The sequence below is a fragment of the Crinia signifera genome, chromosome 5, assembly GCF_055691185.1.
Source record: "Crinia signifera chromosome 5, ASM5569118v1, whole genome shotgun sequence".
In the NCBI taxonomy this organism is placed as follows: Eukaryota; Metazoa; Chordata; class Amphibia; order Anura; family Myobatrachidae; genus Crinia; species Crinia signifera.
In genome coordinates, this window is record NC_139221.1 from 12,494,863 (window position 1) to 12,509,120 (window position 14,258).

Genomic DNA, 14,258 nt, shown 5'->3' on the forward strand with positions numbered 1-14,258 from the left:
GAATGGAGGCAGCAGGATGCCACAGACTGAGAGTTATATAGTGGGAGGAGCAGGGTCCCCAGCAGTACAGAGTATATCAGGAGATGAGCGATGTGTCAGTGAGGACATGGCTGCATGTGACAGGGGCAGTGACATGATGTGAGGAGGGGAATGGAGGCAGCAGGAAGCCACAGACTGAGAGTTATATAGTGGGAGGAGCAGGGTCCCCAGCAGCACAGAGTATATCAGGAGATGAGTGATGTGTCAGTGAGGACAGGGCTGCATGTGACAGGGGCAGTGACATGATGTGAGGAGGGGAATGGAGGCAGCAGGATGCCACATACTGAGAGTTATATGGTGGGAAGAACAGGGTCCACTTGACCATATCATAATAATTAAGGCTATGTGACAGGACAAATTTACCTTTGATGTCTCAATAAATTTTGTTAATAACATTTGCAAAGAAAATAAACACAAATACATATAAATTCTCTACCCAGTTTTCCAGCATAAAATTTATTTATTCTTTATAAAATGTGTTTGATGCAGCATACACGTGGACATGTTTAGAAGTGGGATAAATCTGTTTTTCATTTTACAATGTTTAAATTATTACATTTAAATTGTAACCTGTGAATTAACATGTACTGACCTTTCAGAATGAGTCCTGAAACAATGACAATTTAAAATCTAAAAGTAATAAGACTTGCTCATTTATAATAGAATAGGGCATTGCGAATGGCAAATAAGTCTATTTCTGGCAACAATTCAAAATTGTTGCATTTCCCAAAAAAAAAAAAAAAAGATTTATTATTATTTTGCCCTACTTTTGAAACCAATTTCATACAAATTCCCATTTCAATTGCTTTCTTTTATCATTTACAATTTCCAAAATGAACAATGGCCCCCATCAGCCAACTGCTGACTGTGTCGAGACAATACATTATGTCTGCGCGGCAAATCACAGTTCACAATTACGTGTATTAAAAATATAAAATAAAACAGGGCTTGGTTTTCTTTGCACTTGGTCCTTAAAGTAACTAGTGATGCTCCATGTATTGTACACAATACATGTGCTGCATACAATACAGTTTACCTACATACGCGTATTTCATTGTTAAAATATATTATTATTTTTTTTATAATTTCCATTATTCATATATTAATGAAAATATATCAGCAGCACTCTAGCTGCTTATTTATCGTACAGTTTTAATTTTCTCTAACAAACGTTTTTTTTTCTTTTCCTGAGGCAGAAATGAATAATGCGCCGTTGATTACATATCCCTCAAGAATTAGGGAGTTTAGAATCAGCAGCCTTGTATTAACATGTTCATTTGCAATGTACTTGCCCATTGTCAGTGGCGAATTGCATAGTTAAGGTGGGGACTTAAAAGCCTTTTTATCTAAAGTTGTTAACACTTTCATTTGATTACTTTTTTATTTATATTGTTGAACTGAAAATGGTTCTCAGAAGTTTAGAATTCCCTGATAACGTTCTCCTACCTGGATTTAGTAGAGCGTCCGGTTCTTGTGTACTCTACCAGCAGCCTGTTATATCACGTTTTATTCACGTATGTATGGGTAGTAAATCAGGTATTGATATTGAGCATTGAGTGCACATTCTGGGCCATTACAACGTAACATGAAATCCGGAATCCGTGGCGAGCTGACAAAAAGACCCTATTATCTACTTTCCATGCGTCTTTTTTGTTTTTAAATTCTAGGAAATGTTTTTACAAAGTTTTGAAATCCACATCTCTAACATAGAGGACTGATAAATAAGTGTCTTGCAAAAAATAAAAAAAATACATATTTTAAAAAAAGAAACGATACAGATCATGAAAATTAACAAACTGGTACATCACTTAAATATGGTTTAAACGCACAAAACTACTCGGTAATTGTGTCTCTTGTGCTCTGGTGGTGACGGGAAACAACGTAGAATTGACAGTGTGTGGCGGTGGTATTACTGTGTTGTTCGCCAAATGGTTTGAACCACAAAAATACCCCCAAATACTTCCTTACTGATCTGGAAATTGAAGGGGGGGGGAATGTTATCGGCCTTCACTGACATTCAGATCTTCGGAATCTCAGGACGTAACTCGTGCATACATCCAATGATCCCGCACAAGTTTTTGTCCGCTTTGGATGTTTGATAAAATATTTACATGACGGTCTCCCTCTCTTCTTCTACGACTTCCGCTGTGGGTCTATCGGCGTCGTAGACTCCGGACCCGTTGAGATATTCCTCGTCTTTGTTGTACTGTTCGGGTCCTGAGGAAGGTATTGAGTTTTCGGAAATTGAGCCATTTTTTACATAGCCCGGTAAGTTCCTGTGGCCGTTTAGAGCCGCAGACACATGTCTTGTGTTTAAGTGTAAGGCCAAGGTCCCCCTTGTGGTGACATTAGTAATACTCGTGTGAGAGACCATAGGTCCATAACTGTAGGTGGTGCTTCCGCTCCGAGCTTTCCTCTTAAAGTCAAGCGCCAATGTCCACCTGCTCCAGGATTTCTTAATCTCTGCCTGTACCTGAAAACAAAAATAGTGGGAAAAATTGAGTGAGGATCACAGTGTTAGACTAGGTGACATTTTCCAAGAGCCTCAGAAAATGGTTCCTCAATTTTCAAGAAGTTTAGTAATAAGTTCAAAAAGAGAACTTAATTGACTATTGAGCAATAACCAGGGGAAACTTATCAAGCCCTGGAAAGAGATAAAGTGGCATGGATGTCCAAATCAACCAATTAGCTTATACTGTGCTACAGTATATAAATACTAAAATCTGATTGGTTACTTGGCGCAACTATCCATTTTATCTCTCTCCTAGGTTGGTAGAACTCGTCTAAGTGGGAGACAACATCACCAAATCATTGGTCACAATGTCGGACTGGTTGTGTCAATGTTCCATGTTGGTTTCATACCATCAGTGATGTAGCAGGATGAAGAGGCTCCTGGGCTAGGACACCCCACCTCCCCTGGTGCACACAACAGCACGACATAGGGCAGCAGAGATAATGTAATGGTTAGCATTACTGCCTCACAGCACTGAGATCATGGGTTCTATCCCCACCATGTGTTATATATAAGGGGCAGTATGGATGGTGTAATGGTTAGCATTACTGCCTTACAGCGCTGAGGTCATGGGTTCTATCCCCACCATGTGTTATATATTCGGGACAGTATGGACAGTGTAATGGTTAGCATTACTGCCTCACATCGCTGAGGTCACGGGTTCTATCCCCTCCATGTGTTATATATACGGGGCAGTACGGACGGTGTAATGGTTACATTACTGCCTCACAGCACTGAGGGTTCTATCCCCACCATGTGTTATATATACCGGGCAGTACGGATGGTGTAATGGTTAGCATTACTGCCTCACAGCACTGAGGTCATGGGTTCTATCCCCACCATGAGTTATATATACCGGGCAGTACGGATGGTGTAATGGTTAGCATTACTGCCTCACATCACTGAGGTCATGGGTTCTATCCCCACCATGAGTTATATATACGGGGCAGCAAAGATGGTGTAATGGTTACATTACTGCCTCACAGCGCTGAGGTCATGGGTTCTATCCCCACCATGTGTTATATATACGGGGCAGTACGGACGGTGTAATGGTTAGCATTACTGCCTCACAGCACTGAGGTCATGGGTTCTATCCCCACCATGTGTTATATATACGGGGCAGTACGGACGGTGTAATGGTTACATTACTGCCTCACATCACTGAGGTCATGGGTTCTATTCCCACCATGTGTTATATATACAGGGCAGTACGGATGGTGTAATGGTTAGCATTACTGCCTCACAGCACTGAGGTCATGGGTTCTATCCCCACCATGTGTTATATATACGGGGCAGTACGGACGGTGTAATGGTTACATTACTGCCTCACAGTGCTGAGGTCATGGGTTCTATCTCCACCATGTGTTATATATACGGGGCAGTACGGATGGTGTAATGGTTACATTACTGCCTCACAGCGCTGAGGTCATGGGTTCAATTCCTAACAAGCCCATAAAAGGTAAATGTACTAAGATTGGATGTTGCTCTTAGCAACCAATTAGATTCTTGCAAAACGTAACCTTATCATTTGTGTGTACTTGGCCTAATTGCGGACCTGCGTGCACCATATAGTGTACTGAGGGGTGTAATGGCACATCTGTAACTAAACAGAATTGTTAATATTTCATTGCTGGGCATGTCTTCTTTGGAGGGACACACCCATACAGGGAGGAACATCCAGGTGTGATTGTACCTAATGGCTGCAGAGCAAAGCCAGACGTTGAGGCTACGTCAGTCAGGACAGGCTGCAGCTTGTGTGACCAGCCCAAGGGGTTTGGGAAGACCGTTAGGAGCTCATTGTGCTAGGAAGCCATTCAGGGCCAGGGGGCCTGTGTCTAACCCTGTAGGAGAAAGGGTAGATCACCAAACTGTGGGATCAAGCTACATGTTGCCAGTCCAGAGTTCTGAGTGTGAGTAGACCAGTAGGAGGACTTTGTGAGGCACTTAAGGCAGTGGTGCCAAGTAAGGGGGTACTATAATCCGGGCCCAGGTCTGATCGAGGGAACCAGTGGGGACCCCATCATCTGGAAACGGGGTCAGCCTAGCACATGCTGCTGTGTGCTGGGCAGCAGTGTGGCCAGGGAGGTGATTAAAGTACAATTTTGTTCTGTATTTTATTCTTAATATGAATGGCCACGCCTCTCATGATTAGGCCACACCCCCTGAAAATTATCTGGGCCCAGCTTGGCTCTCAACTGCCCTGTTATGATGCAGACTAGCTACCAGTGGCTTAGCTACATGTGTGGCAGACCCCGCGGCAGCTTGGGGGAGCGGCGCCAGCGAGGTCTGTGGTGGGCGCTGCTGGCTGAACTGACAGGTGTACAGGTAGTAGTGAGCACTGAGCTGGTCCTGCCCTGTACATATCTAATGAGCGGGGACCCAATGCAGTGCACCAGCTCAGCGCTCACTGCTGCCTGGGTCGCCTGTCAGCTCAGCCAGCGGGGGGGTGCCAGAATTTTTTTGGGCGGAAAACCCAGATATAGGACGGGATGTAGTAAAATACATTGCTGGCCCTCGCATCGATGTTGATCACATATGCATATACTAATTTATGCGATCAACATCGCACTGCAGTGACGGAGGCCTCCCCCGCGATACCTGTGAGGTGGTATGCATCACCTCCCTGGGCCCTCCTCACTCCCCCCCAATGCCGGGAAGCCTAAGCAGGCTGTCTCTGGCAATTCTTCCTGCAGAAGGACCTCCGGCTGCTTCGCTAGGGTGACCTTCTGGGTCTAGGCTTCCTGGAGGAAGGTATACAAGGGGGAGGGGGGTTGGCATCTGCAGGGGGGGTCGGCGAAGCCGGTGGGTTGCAGCGGCCGGTGATAAGAAACCCATAGGCTTCTATAGGGTATCGCCATCCAAAGGTGGCAAAAACACGGCGGCCGGGTCTTAGTACATTTGAAAAACATTGAAAACGGGGGGTTTACCGCATTTCTCCCTTAGTACTTCCCACCCATAGTGAGGGATGAAGAAGTGAGTTAGTGCCTTCAATGAGGGAAAGGTGTATGTGTTGTTCTGTTTCATGTACGCTGACAGTAAAGCATTGCTTTCCTATTATTATTATTACTGTGATTGGATCCTGATGAAGCACCTAGCCTCTGCACCAAGCCCCTTACCAAGCTAATTACCCCATATCTTCACAGCACATCAACTAATATAAAATACACACTTTGGATTAAATGTGACGATCACTTTGGTGCACATATCTCTGACCGATACAGTACGTATTATTTTTCAATATTTCCCATGATGCAGTAGTCAGCTCCACCTTTATTAAGATTGATTTTCTTGGCAGTTATGTGGAGTATAATACGAAGTGAGTGCAGATATCGCCATGGACACAGCTGCCAAGACACAATCTAGCTAGGTATGACATTTTACTGCAGGATCAATAACTGCTTCAACCCCAGTAATTGTATTAATCGATGCGCATTTTGTAGCAGTCGGTCGCAGTTCGCTTTGGAGAATCAAGCGGATTCAAGCGGAGAGCAGCCTTTATACCTGTGGCCCCGGACACTTCTTCTAGGACAGAAGATTGATTGGCAGCTGTGCGTGTGTGCGGTCCCCCCAGCAGAAGACAAATACCCTCATTACAAGCTGCCTTCAGTGACATAAATCATCCGGATTTCTATGCCTGGTCTGCAGGGGCCACCGGCAACCCTCAGGGACTAATTTGAAAATCAATAGTTCAAGAGGGTCTTTGGGATAGAAAGGTTAAACATGTAGCCGGGGGGGGGTGAGTTTCTGATCTGCTACTTCACAAATACTCATAAAAAAAAAAAGCTTTGTGGATTTCTTTAACCCCCAGGGCCACATTCCCCCCAAGCACATCAATGTACTCAGTAGTGGTAAATTCTAGGTGCTCAAATTTTTATTTCAAATGATAAATTATTCATGATGCCGCTGAATAAAATAATAAAAGTTTCACCGGCAGGTACTTACCTCTCCGTTACAAAAGCAGTATATAATGGCGACAAAAAATCCCTGTATAAGGAAATAAAGAGATACCAATCAGTAACTTGTATACCACTGGGCTTCAATATTATATATCTATGTGTAGCTATTACAGCTGTATGTGGCGATTTTATAACTGACGCGGGTGAGGGGGAGCGCGCAGCTGACATCACCGGATGTTCAGCTGCCCGCCCACTTCCCTCAGAATGTGCACGCAGATCTAAGGTTGCTCTGAGCAACCTCAGATCTGCGTGCACATTCCGCATCATTCCATGGTCGACGACCAGATGCAAGGGATCCGCCCAGTATTTTATGACGAAGATGGTGGGTGTGCCCATGGAAACGCTGGGCGTACCTCTATAAACGCAGGTGCACCCATGCATCCTCTGGGCGTGAGGGTTGACCTTTTGCCCTAGTGCTTGTCAACTGTTTGGTGTCGTCCTAAGGACTGTCGACTTATACACTGTTGACCTGTCATCCGGATCCCCCCCAAAAATCACAATACTTATTACCACGCTTACGGGTGTTGAGAACGTCATCATCACGTTCAAACCGTTAGATTAAAATTCGAATTAATTCTACAGTAAAGCAGGAAATAATAGCGAATTCGGGTCCCTAAAGGGCACTGAACTTTAGCCCTCGTTGGATCAATGGGTGGGTCCACATAATGGGCAGAATGCAGCAAGCAGCACAAGAGCTTACCAGCGTTTGCATGAAGAAATTGGCAAAGAACTGCCCTTGCGGTAAGTGCCATCCGATGCGATGATAGAACTTCTGGGTTTTGGACTAGGACTCCGGCTACCGGCGCATGCGTACAGCGACGCATGGGGATGAACAAAAAATCAGCCTATGGACTTCTATCGCGGAATTCACATCAGGAATTAGGAATCAGGAAGGCCATAAGCTTCTATGGACAACGCTAATTCGAAAATCGCGTCGCCCACCGTGTCCAAGCCCTGCAATGTACCGCATCCTGGGCTTGGGGCCCAATTCAGACCTGTCCGAACGACACCCCTGCACACCGCGCGAATACCCGCATTTGCATTTGAGGGGGTGAGCATGCTTACACATCCCCTCGCATGTGGCCACACGGGCGACAATTCTATGGTCGTTGACCATTGAATGTGTTTTTTTCCCTATTAGCAAATAAAAAGTCAGTCTAGACTGATCTTGGCCGGAGATGGGCGAATTCAGGATGACGTCATGTGATGTCAGCCTCCTGCCCAGAGCAGGGATCGACATGGCAGCTATCGCCGGTGTAGGTCAGCGTTTCTATCGGCTCGTCCAGCCCCCTGCCCGCCCTTGGACTTCCCCTCACAGGTGCACATTCAAATTAATTTGAGTTTTGAGAATTGAATGAATGGGTCCCTTTAAATGTTCCCCAACTACTGAAAGGTGACAGTTGGGAGCCAGTATGGTCACCGCGCACATAGTAAATGCCATATACTGTAGTAAAGGATGCCGCCTGGAAGCCCCGGCATAGAGTGCACTCTCATAAACCACATCAGAGCATTCTAATAGAACCTAATACCTGGAAGGAGTTCAGCAAGGCTTCGTAGTGCATCTGTACGTGCCAGACCACCTCCGACACGTCTGTGTATGGCAGAGATATGAACACAATGTAGTGAACGCCAAAGAGGGGCATCAGGACCAAGGTGGACTTCAGCAGCTTCCTGTAAGACAAGCAGAGAGACCGTCAGGAACCTGGAAGTCACAGCCGCGGAATGAAGAAGGGTTATGTGCAGATATCCTATGTGTGTGTGTGATATCCCTTCCTGGGCATTTAGCGTCATTAGCCCTGTGGGCAGAGGGCAGCCCTGCCATCCTGGCATCGTTATGGGGGTACACTCTCTCTAATGCTCCATTCTGCCTCTCTGTCGGGGGTCCTGGCTCCAATAACCATCGCCGCAGCCTGGAAGGAAGGGAGGCCCTGCAGCTGTCTCCAATGGGCTACTACATAGCGTATTCTGCTACAGTATACAAGTGTATAAGTGGCTATTTCTTATTATAAACATATCAGCCTATGTAATGTGACCACATATGGCCTCCTGTAGACTGGAAGCTGTCACCAGCAGGGCCCTCCACCCTCTTGGGTCGCACCCATTATTTTTCCTTGTCTCCTGTCTGTGCCCATTTTAAGATATAGGGCAGGACAGGCCAACCTATGGCTCTCCAGGTGTCGTGAAACTACATATCCCAGCATGCCTTGCCACAGTTTTAACACTCCTTTATAGCAAAACTGTGGCAAGGCATGATGGGATTTGTAGTTTGACAACATCTGGAGAGCCGCAGGTTGGCCAGGCCTGATATAGGGGTTATTTATAGAAGCATGGAGAGAGATACAGTTTAGAGATATAGGGCCTTATTCAAACCTGCTTGCTATGCTGCGTTAATTCATTTCCTAGGGAGCAGGTAAACGCTGCTCCACCAAACGCACATTACACATTCGTTCGTTTGCGCCCGCACAGAGGAAAATCATTTCATGGTCTCTCACCATCGAATGACTTTTGACCCCCACAATCGGGGACGGGGATAAATTTTGACCTGTGTGAACACATGTGAATCAGCCCCTTTGTTAGCCAATAGACAAAACCATGTGCACTGCAAGTGGGACAGATGTAACTTGTGCAGAGAGAGTTATATTTGGGTGGGGTTTGTACTTCAATCTGAAATGTAAATTGCAGTGTAAAAATAAAGCAGCCAGTATTTACCCTGCACAGAAACAAAATAACTCACCCAAATCTAACTTTCTCTGCACATGTTACATCTGCCCCACCTGCAGCGCACATAGTTTTGTCCATTGGCTAACAAAATGTACCCTGCAATCAAGTCTGAATTATGCCCACAAAACGGTGACCATACAGCATGTGAGAGGTGGATATGTACCATGGAGAGAGCTAAAATGAAAGGAGATTAGGCCAATCAGCTCCTAACTGCCATGTTACGGCCTGGTTTTGAAAAATTACAGAAGCTGATCGCTTAGTGCTTTTTTTTTCTCTCCACTTTATCCCTCTCCATAGCATGATAAATACCCCTATAACCAGAGACTTTGATCCAATGTATTGCTGGCTTCCAATCATTATCACCATCTCAGGATAAAAAAATATATATATATATATCACTAAAATATAGCATTTTTTTCTTCCAATTTTTTATTACAAATGTATTTGTTTGCTAGAATTTTTAATCTTATTTATATTTGTTAAAATACTGCCACTCTCCGGCTGTGACATCACTGATAAGTGGCACCAAACATTGAAACCACCAAAGTAGGACGTTTTCCGGTAACACTCTGGGACTCACCTGTACTGCTGCCGCGCGTCGCATCGCCCCGCGTTTGTCTCTCTCAGTTTGGTTGCTAATACTCTAACAATATTAATAAAAAGAAAAAAATTTGCCTAAAAGAGAAAAGGAAATTTTCAATCAAATCAGATATATTGTCCAACGAAGGAGAAGTCACATTATAGCAAAAAAGAGATTAACTTAAGATATACACAAGTGATAAAATACTTCATGTTATGCATAGCTGCCTCCCCTCCTGCATTCTGCAGGAGACTCCCTGAAATAGCAGCAATCTCCCTCTCTCCCTCATTAGTCTAGCAATCTCCCTCATGTCACCTAGCCCACATTGCACTGTTACATCATAGTTACCTCCCCTCCTGCAATCTGCAGGAGACTCCCTGCAATAGCAGCAATGTCCCTCTCTCCCTTATTAGTCTACCAATCTCCCTCATGTTACCTAGCCCACATTACACTGTTACGTCATAGTTACCTCCCCTCCTGCATTCTGCAGGAGACTCCCTGAAATAGCAGCAATCTCCCTCTCTCCCTCATTAGTCTAGCAATCTCCCTCATGTCACCTAGCCCACATTACACTGTTACATCATAGTTACCTCCCCTCCTGCATTCTGCAGGAGACTCCCTGACATAGCAGCAATCTCCCTATCTTCCTCATTAGTCTAGCAATCTCCCTCATGTCACCTAGCCCACATTACACTGTTACATCATAGTTACCTCCCCTCCTGCATTCTGCAGGAGACTCCCTGACATAGCAGCAATCTCCCTCTCTCCCTCATTAGTCTAGCAATCTCCCTCATGTCACCTAGCCCACATTACACTGTTACATCATAGTTACCTCCCCTCCTACATTCTGCAGGAGACTCCCTGACATAGCAGCAATCTCCCCCTCTCCCTCATTAGTCTAGCAATCTCCATCATGTCACCTAGCTCACATTACACTTACATCATAGTTACCTCCCCTCCTGCATTCTGCAGGAGACTCCCTGACATAGCAGCAATCTCCCTCTCTCCCTCATTAGTCTAGCAATCTCCATCATGTCACTTAGCCCACATTACACTGTTACATCATAGTTACCTCCCCTCCTGCATTCTGCAGGAGACTCCCTGACATAGCAGCAATCTCCCTCTCTCCCTCATTAGTCTAGAAATCTCCCTCAGGTCACCTAGCCCACATTACACTGTTACATCAGCTCCTAAATGTCAAGTTACATACTGAGTTTTGAAGAAAAAAATGGCAGTTAGGAACCAATTGGCTGCTGCATAATTACTTTTCACTTTATCACAAGGCTTCTGTCAGCACTGAGCTGTAATTCCCCTGACATCACATGTGCTCTATTAGAAGTGTACGAGTGCTCGTATCTCTGTATACAGTAACTTGGTCTTATCTCGGAAGATGTTCTATGCTGTCCTAAGACGTCCTCTGCGTCTGACTGAGGACTGTTCTCTATATTCGGTCCCTGGGGGCACATTGAGGCCATTAGCTGGATGTCTGACTCCATATGTATTTACTTTATATCCTTAATAAAAGAAACGTCGGCAACAAGCTACAGTTACTGTATTATCGTAAGGATCAGATGAATGACATCTGTCATATAAAACAAGATTGTAATACGGGACTTGAAACCAGTTGTTCATACGGTTGGGGGTTCATAAATTTGGGGGTCTATTTGCGAAGCCTTAGAGATAAAGTGGAGCGAGATAGGGGCATACTTATCAACAAGTGATAATGATGTTGTAACTGATTATGAATGATAACTGTTGGTCCAGCCAATATGCCCCTAACTGTCATTTTGTTAAACATACGACAGAAGCTGATTGGCTGAAGCGCCATTTATCATTCGTAACAAGTGATAACAAGAATATCACTAGCTGATAAATCTGCCCCTAAGTACCAACCAACCAAACCCTGTCATTTTTCAAACAAAGCCTACAATGTGGCAGTTAGGAGCTTATTGACTGGTACTTTATCTCCATCCCCTTTATCTCTCTCCAAGTCTTACTTTATTGACCCCATAGTCCAAGGGGTCTATGTACAAAGACCTGGAGAGAGATACAATTTGACTGAGATAAAGTACCAACCAACAAGCCTCCAACTGTCATTTTATTTAAATCTAGTGTGTAACGTGGTGGTTAGGAGCTGATTGGCTGGCATTTCTCCACTTAATGGACCAGATGCACCAAGCTTCAAAATGTGATAAAGTGCAGTGAAAAACAAGCAGTCTGTTGGCTCATAACTGTCATTTTTCTAACCGAGACTGTAACTTGGCAGTCAAGTCACGATTGGCTGATTCCTTATCACTCAACACTTTATCACTTTTTGAAATTTGGTGCATCTGGCCCCATGTCTCTCAAAGTCTTAGTACATAGACCCTTTTTCAAATTGATTGAGGTACTTACAATATTAGACCACTTTTGCTCAGGTATGGATATCCCTATAACCTGGACTGTTAGGCCAGACACCTATAGTCTGCAGAGTGCAGAAGCGACAGGCAGGAGAGGCTATCTCCCCGCTCTGCATCCTCCGGGGAACAGGTTGTGCTGCAGTATCGGCGGGACGCCAGGAGATTTAAAAACTCCTATTCAAAAGAATGGGTGGCAGCTGATTGGCTGAGAGATCTCTCTCAGCCAATCAGCAGCTGCCCATTCTTTTGAATGGGAGTTTTGAAATCTCCTGCCTGCCTGCCGCTACCTAAACTCCCATTCAAATGAATGGACGATCGCTGGTTGGCTGAGACAGCTCTCTCAGCCAATCATTAGCCATCCATTCATTTGAACATTCAGCTTCCCCAGCAGCTGCCCAGGGGGCATTTTTTTTACATGTGATATATCGCATGGGAGGCCTCCCAGGGAGCTTCTGGGGGAGTTGAAGGTAAATCGGGTCTGACTTGTTCCTAAGACAAGTCGAACAAGTGTATTGGGGCCTTAAGGGGATCCTGCTTCAATTGATCACTTACCACTGTAGCAGCAAGTATAGGACCTTGTATGATCCACTTCAGATTCCCCGCACTGAGATCCCAGCACCTGATGAATTGGATAATAAGGATAAATATATCATGTCTAACACACAGAATCACAGTGGTCCTTAAAACATGTCTAACACACAGAGCCACTGTGGTCATTATATCATATCTAACACACAGAGCCACAGTGGTCATTGTATAATTTCTAACACACAGAGCCACAGTGGACATTATATCATGTCTAACACACAGAGCCACAGTGGACATTATATCATGTCTAACACACAGAGCCACAGTGGTCCTTATATCATGTCTAACACACAGAGCCACAGAGGTCCTTATATCATGTCTAATACACACAGCCACAGTGGTCTTTATATCATGTATAACACACAGAACTACAGTGGTCCTTATATCATGTCTACTACACAGAGCCACAGTTGTCCTTATATCATGTCTAATACACACAGCCACAGTGGTCTTTATATCATGTCTAACACACAGAACCACACTGGTCCTTATATCATGTCTAACACACAGAACCACAGTGCTCCTTATATCATGTCTAACACACAGAACCACAGTGCTCCTTATATCATGTCTAACACACAGAACCACAGTGCTCCTTATATCATGTCTAACACACAGAGCCACAGTGCTCCTTATATCATGTCTAACACACAGAGCCACAGTGGTCCTTATATCATGTCTAACACACAGAGCCACAGTGGACATTATATCATGTCTAATACACACAGCCACAGTGGTCTTTATATCATGTCTAACACACAGAACCACAGTGGTCCTTATATCATATCTACTACACAGAGCCACAGTTGTCCTTATATCATGTCTAATACAAACAGCCACAGTGGTCTTTATATCATGTCTAACACACAGAACCACAGTGGTCATTATATCATCTCTAATACACAGAGCCACAGTGGTCCTTATATATTGTCTAACACACAGAGCCACAGTGGTCCTTATATCATGTCTAACACACAGAACCACACTGGTCCTTATATCATGTCTAACACACAGAACCACAGTGCTCCTTATATCATGTCTAACACACAGAACCACAGTGCTCCTTATATCATGTCTAACACACAGAACCACAGTGCTCCTTATATCATGTCTAACACACAGAGCCACAGTGGTCCTTATATCATGTCTAACACACAGAGCCACAGTGGTCCTTATATCATGTCTAACACAGAGAACCACAGTGCTCCTTATATCATGTCTAACACAAAGAACCACAGTGCTCCTTATATCATGTCTAACACACAGAACCACGGTGCTCCTTATATCATGTCTAACACACAGAGCCACAGTGGTCCTTATATCATGTCTAACACACAGAACCACAGTGCTCCTTATATCATGTCTAACACAAAGAACCACAGTGCTCCTTATATCATGTCTAACACAAAGAACCACAGTGCTCCTTATATCATGTCTAACACACAGAGCCACAGTGGTCCTTA

General features: G+C 44.5%; 1 protein-coding gene across 2 annotated transcripts in view; it reads right to left on the reverse strand.

Moving 5' to 3' along the window:
• Nucleotides 1–467: 467 nt before the first annotated feature.
• PTH1R (parathyroid hormone 1 receptor) overlaps nucleotides 468–14,258 on the reverse strand; it is a 249,146-nt gene continuing 235,355 nt past the window's right edge. For both annotated transcript variants that reach the window (XM_083186690.1, XM_083186691.1), the window contains exons 9-13: nucleotides 12,760–12,826; nucleotides 9,809–9,903; nucleotides 8,037–8,178; nucleotides 6,494–6,535; nucleotides 468–2,512 (exon numbers count right to left, since the gene is read on the reverse strand). In XM_083186690.1, coding sequence (XP_083042816.1) covers nucleotides 2,147–2,512; nucleotides 6,494–6,535; nucleotides 8,037–8,178; nucleotides 9,809–9,903; nucleotides 12,760–12,826 — 712 coding nt within the window. In that variant the 3' untranslated portion in view covers nucleotides 468–2,146. The remainder of the gene's footprint in view (nucleotides 2,513–6,493; nucleotides 6,536–8,036; nucleotides 8,179–9,808; nucleotides 9,904–12,759; nucleotides 12,827–14,258) is intronic.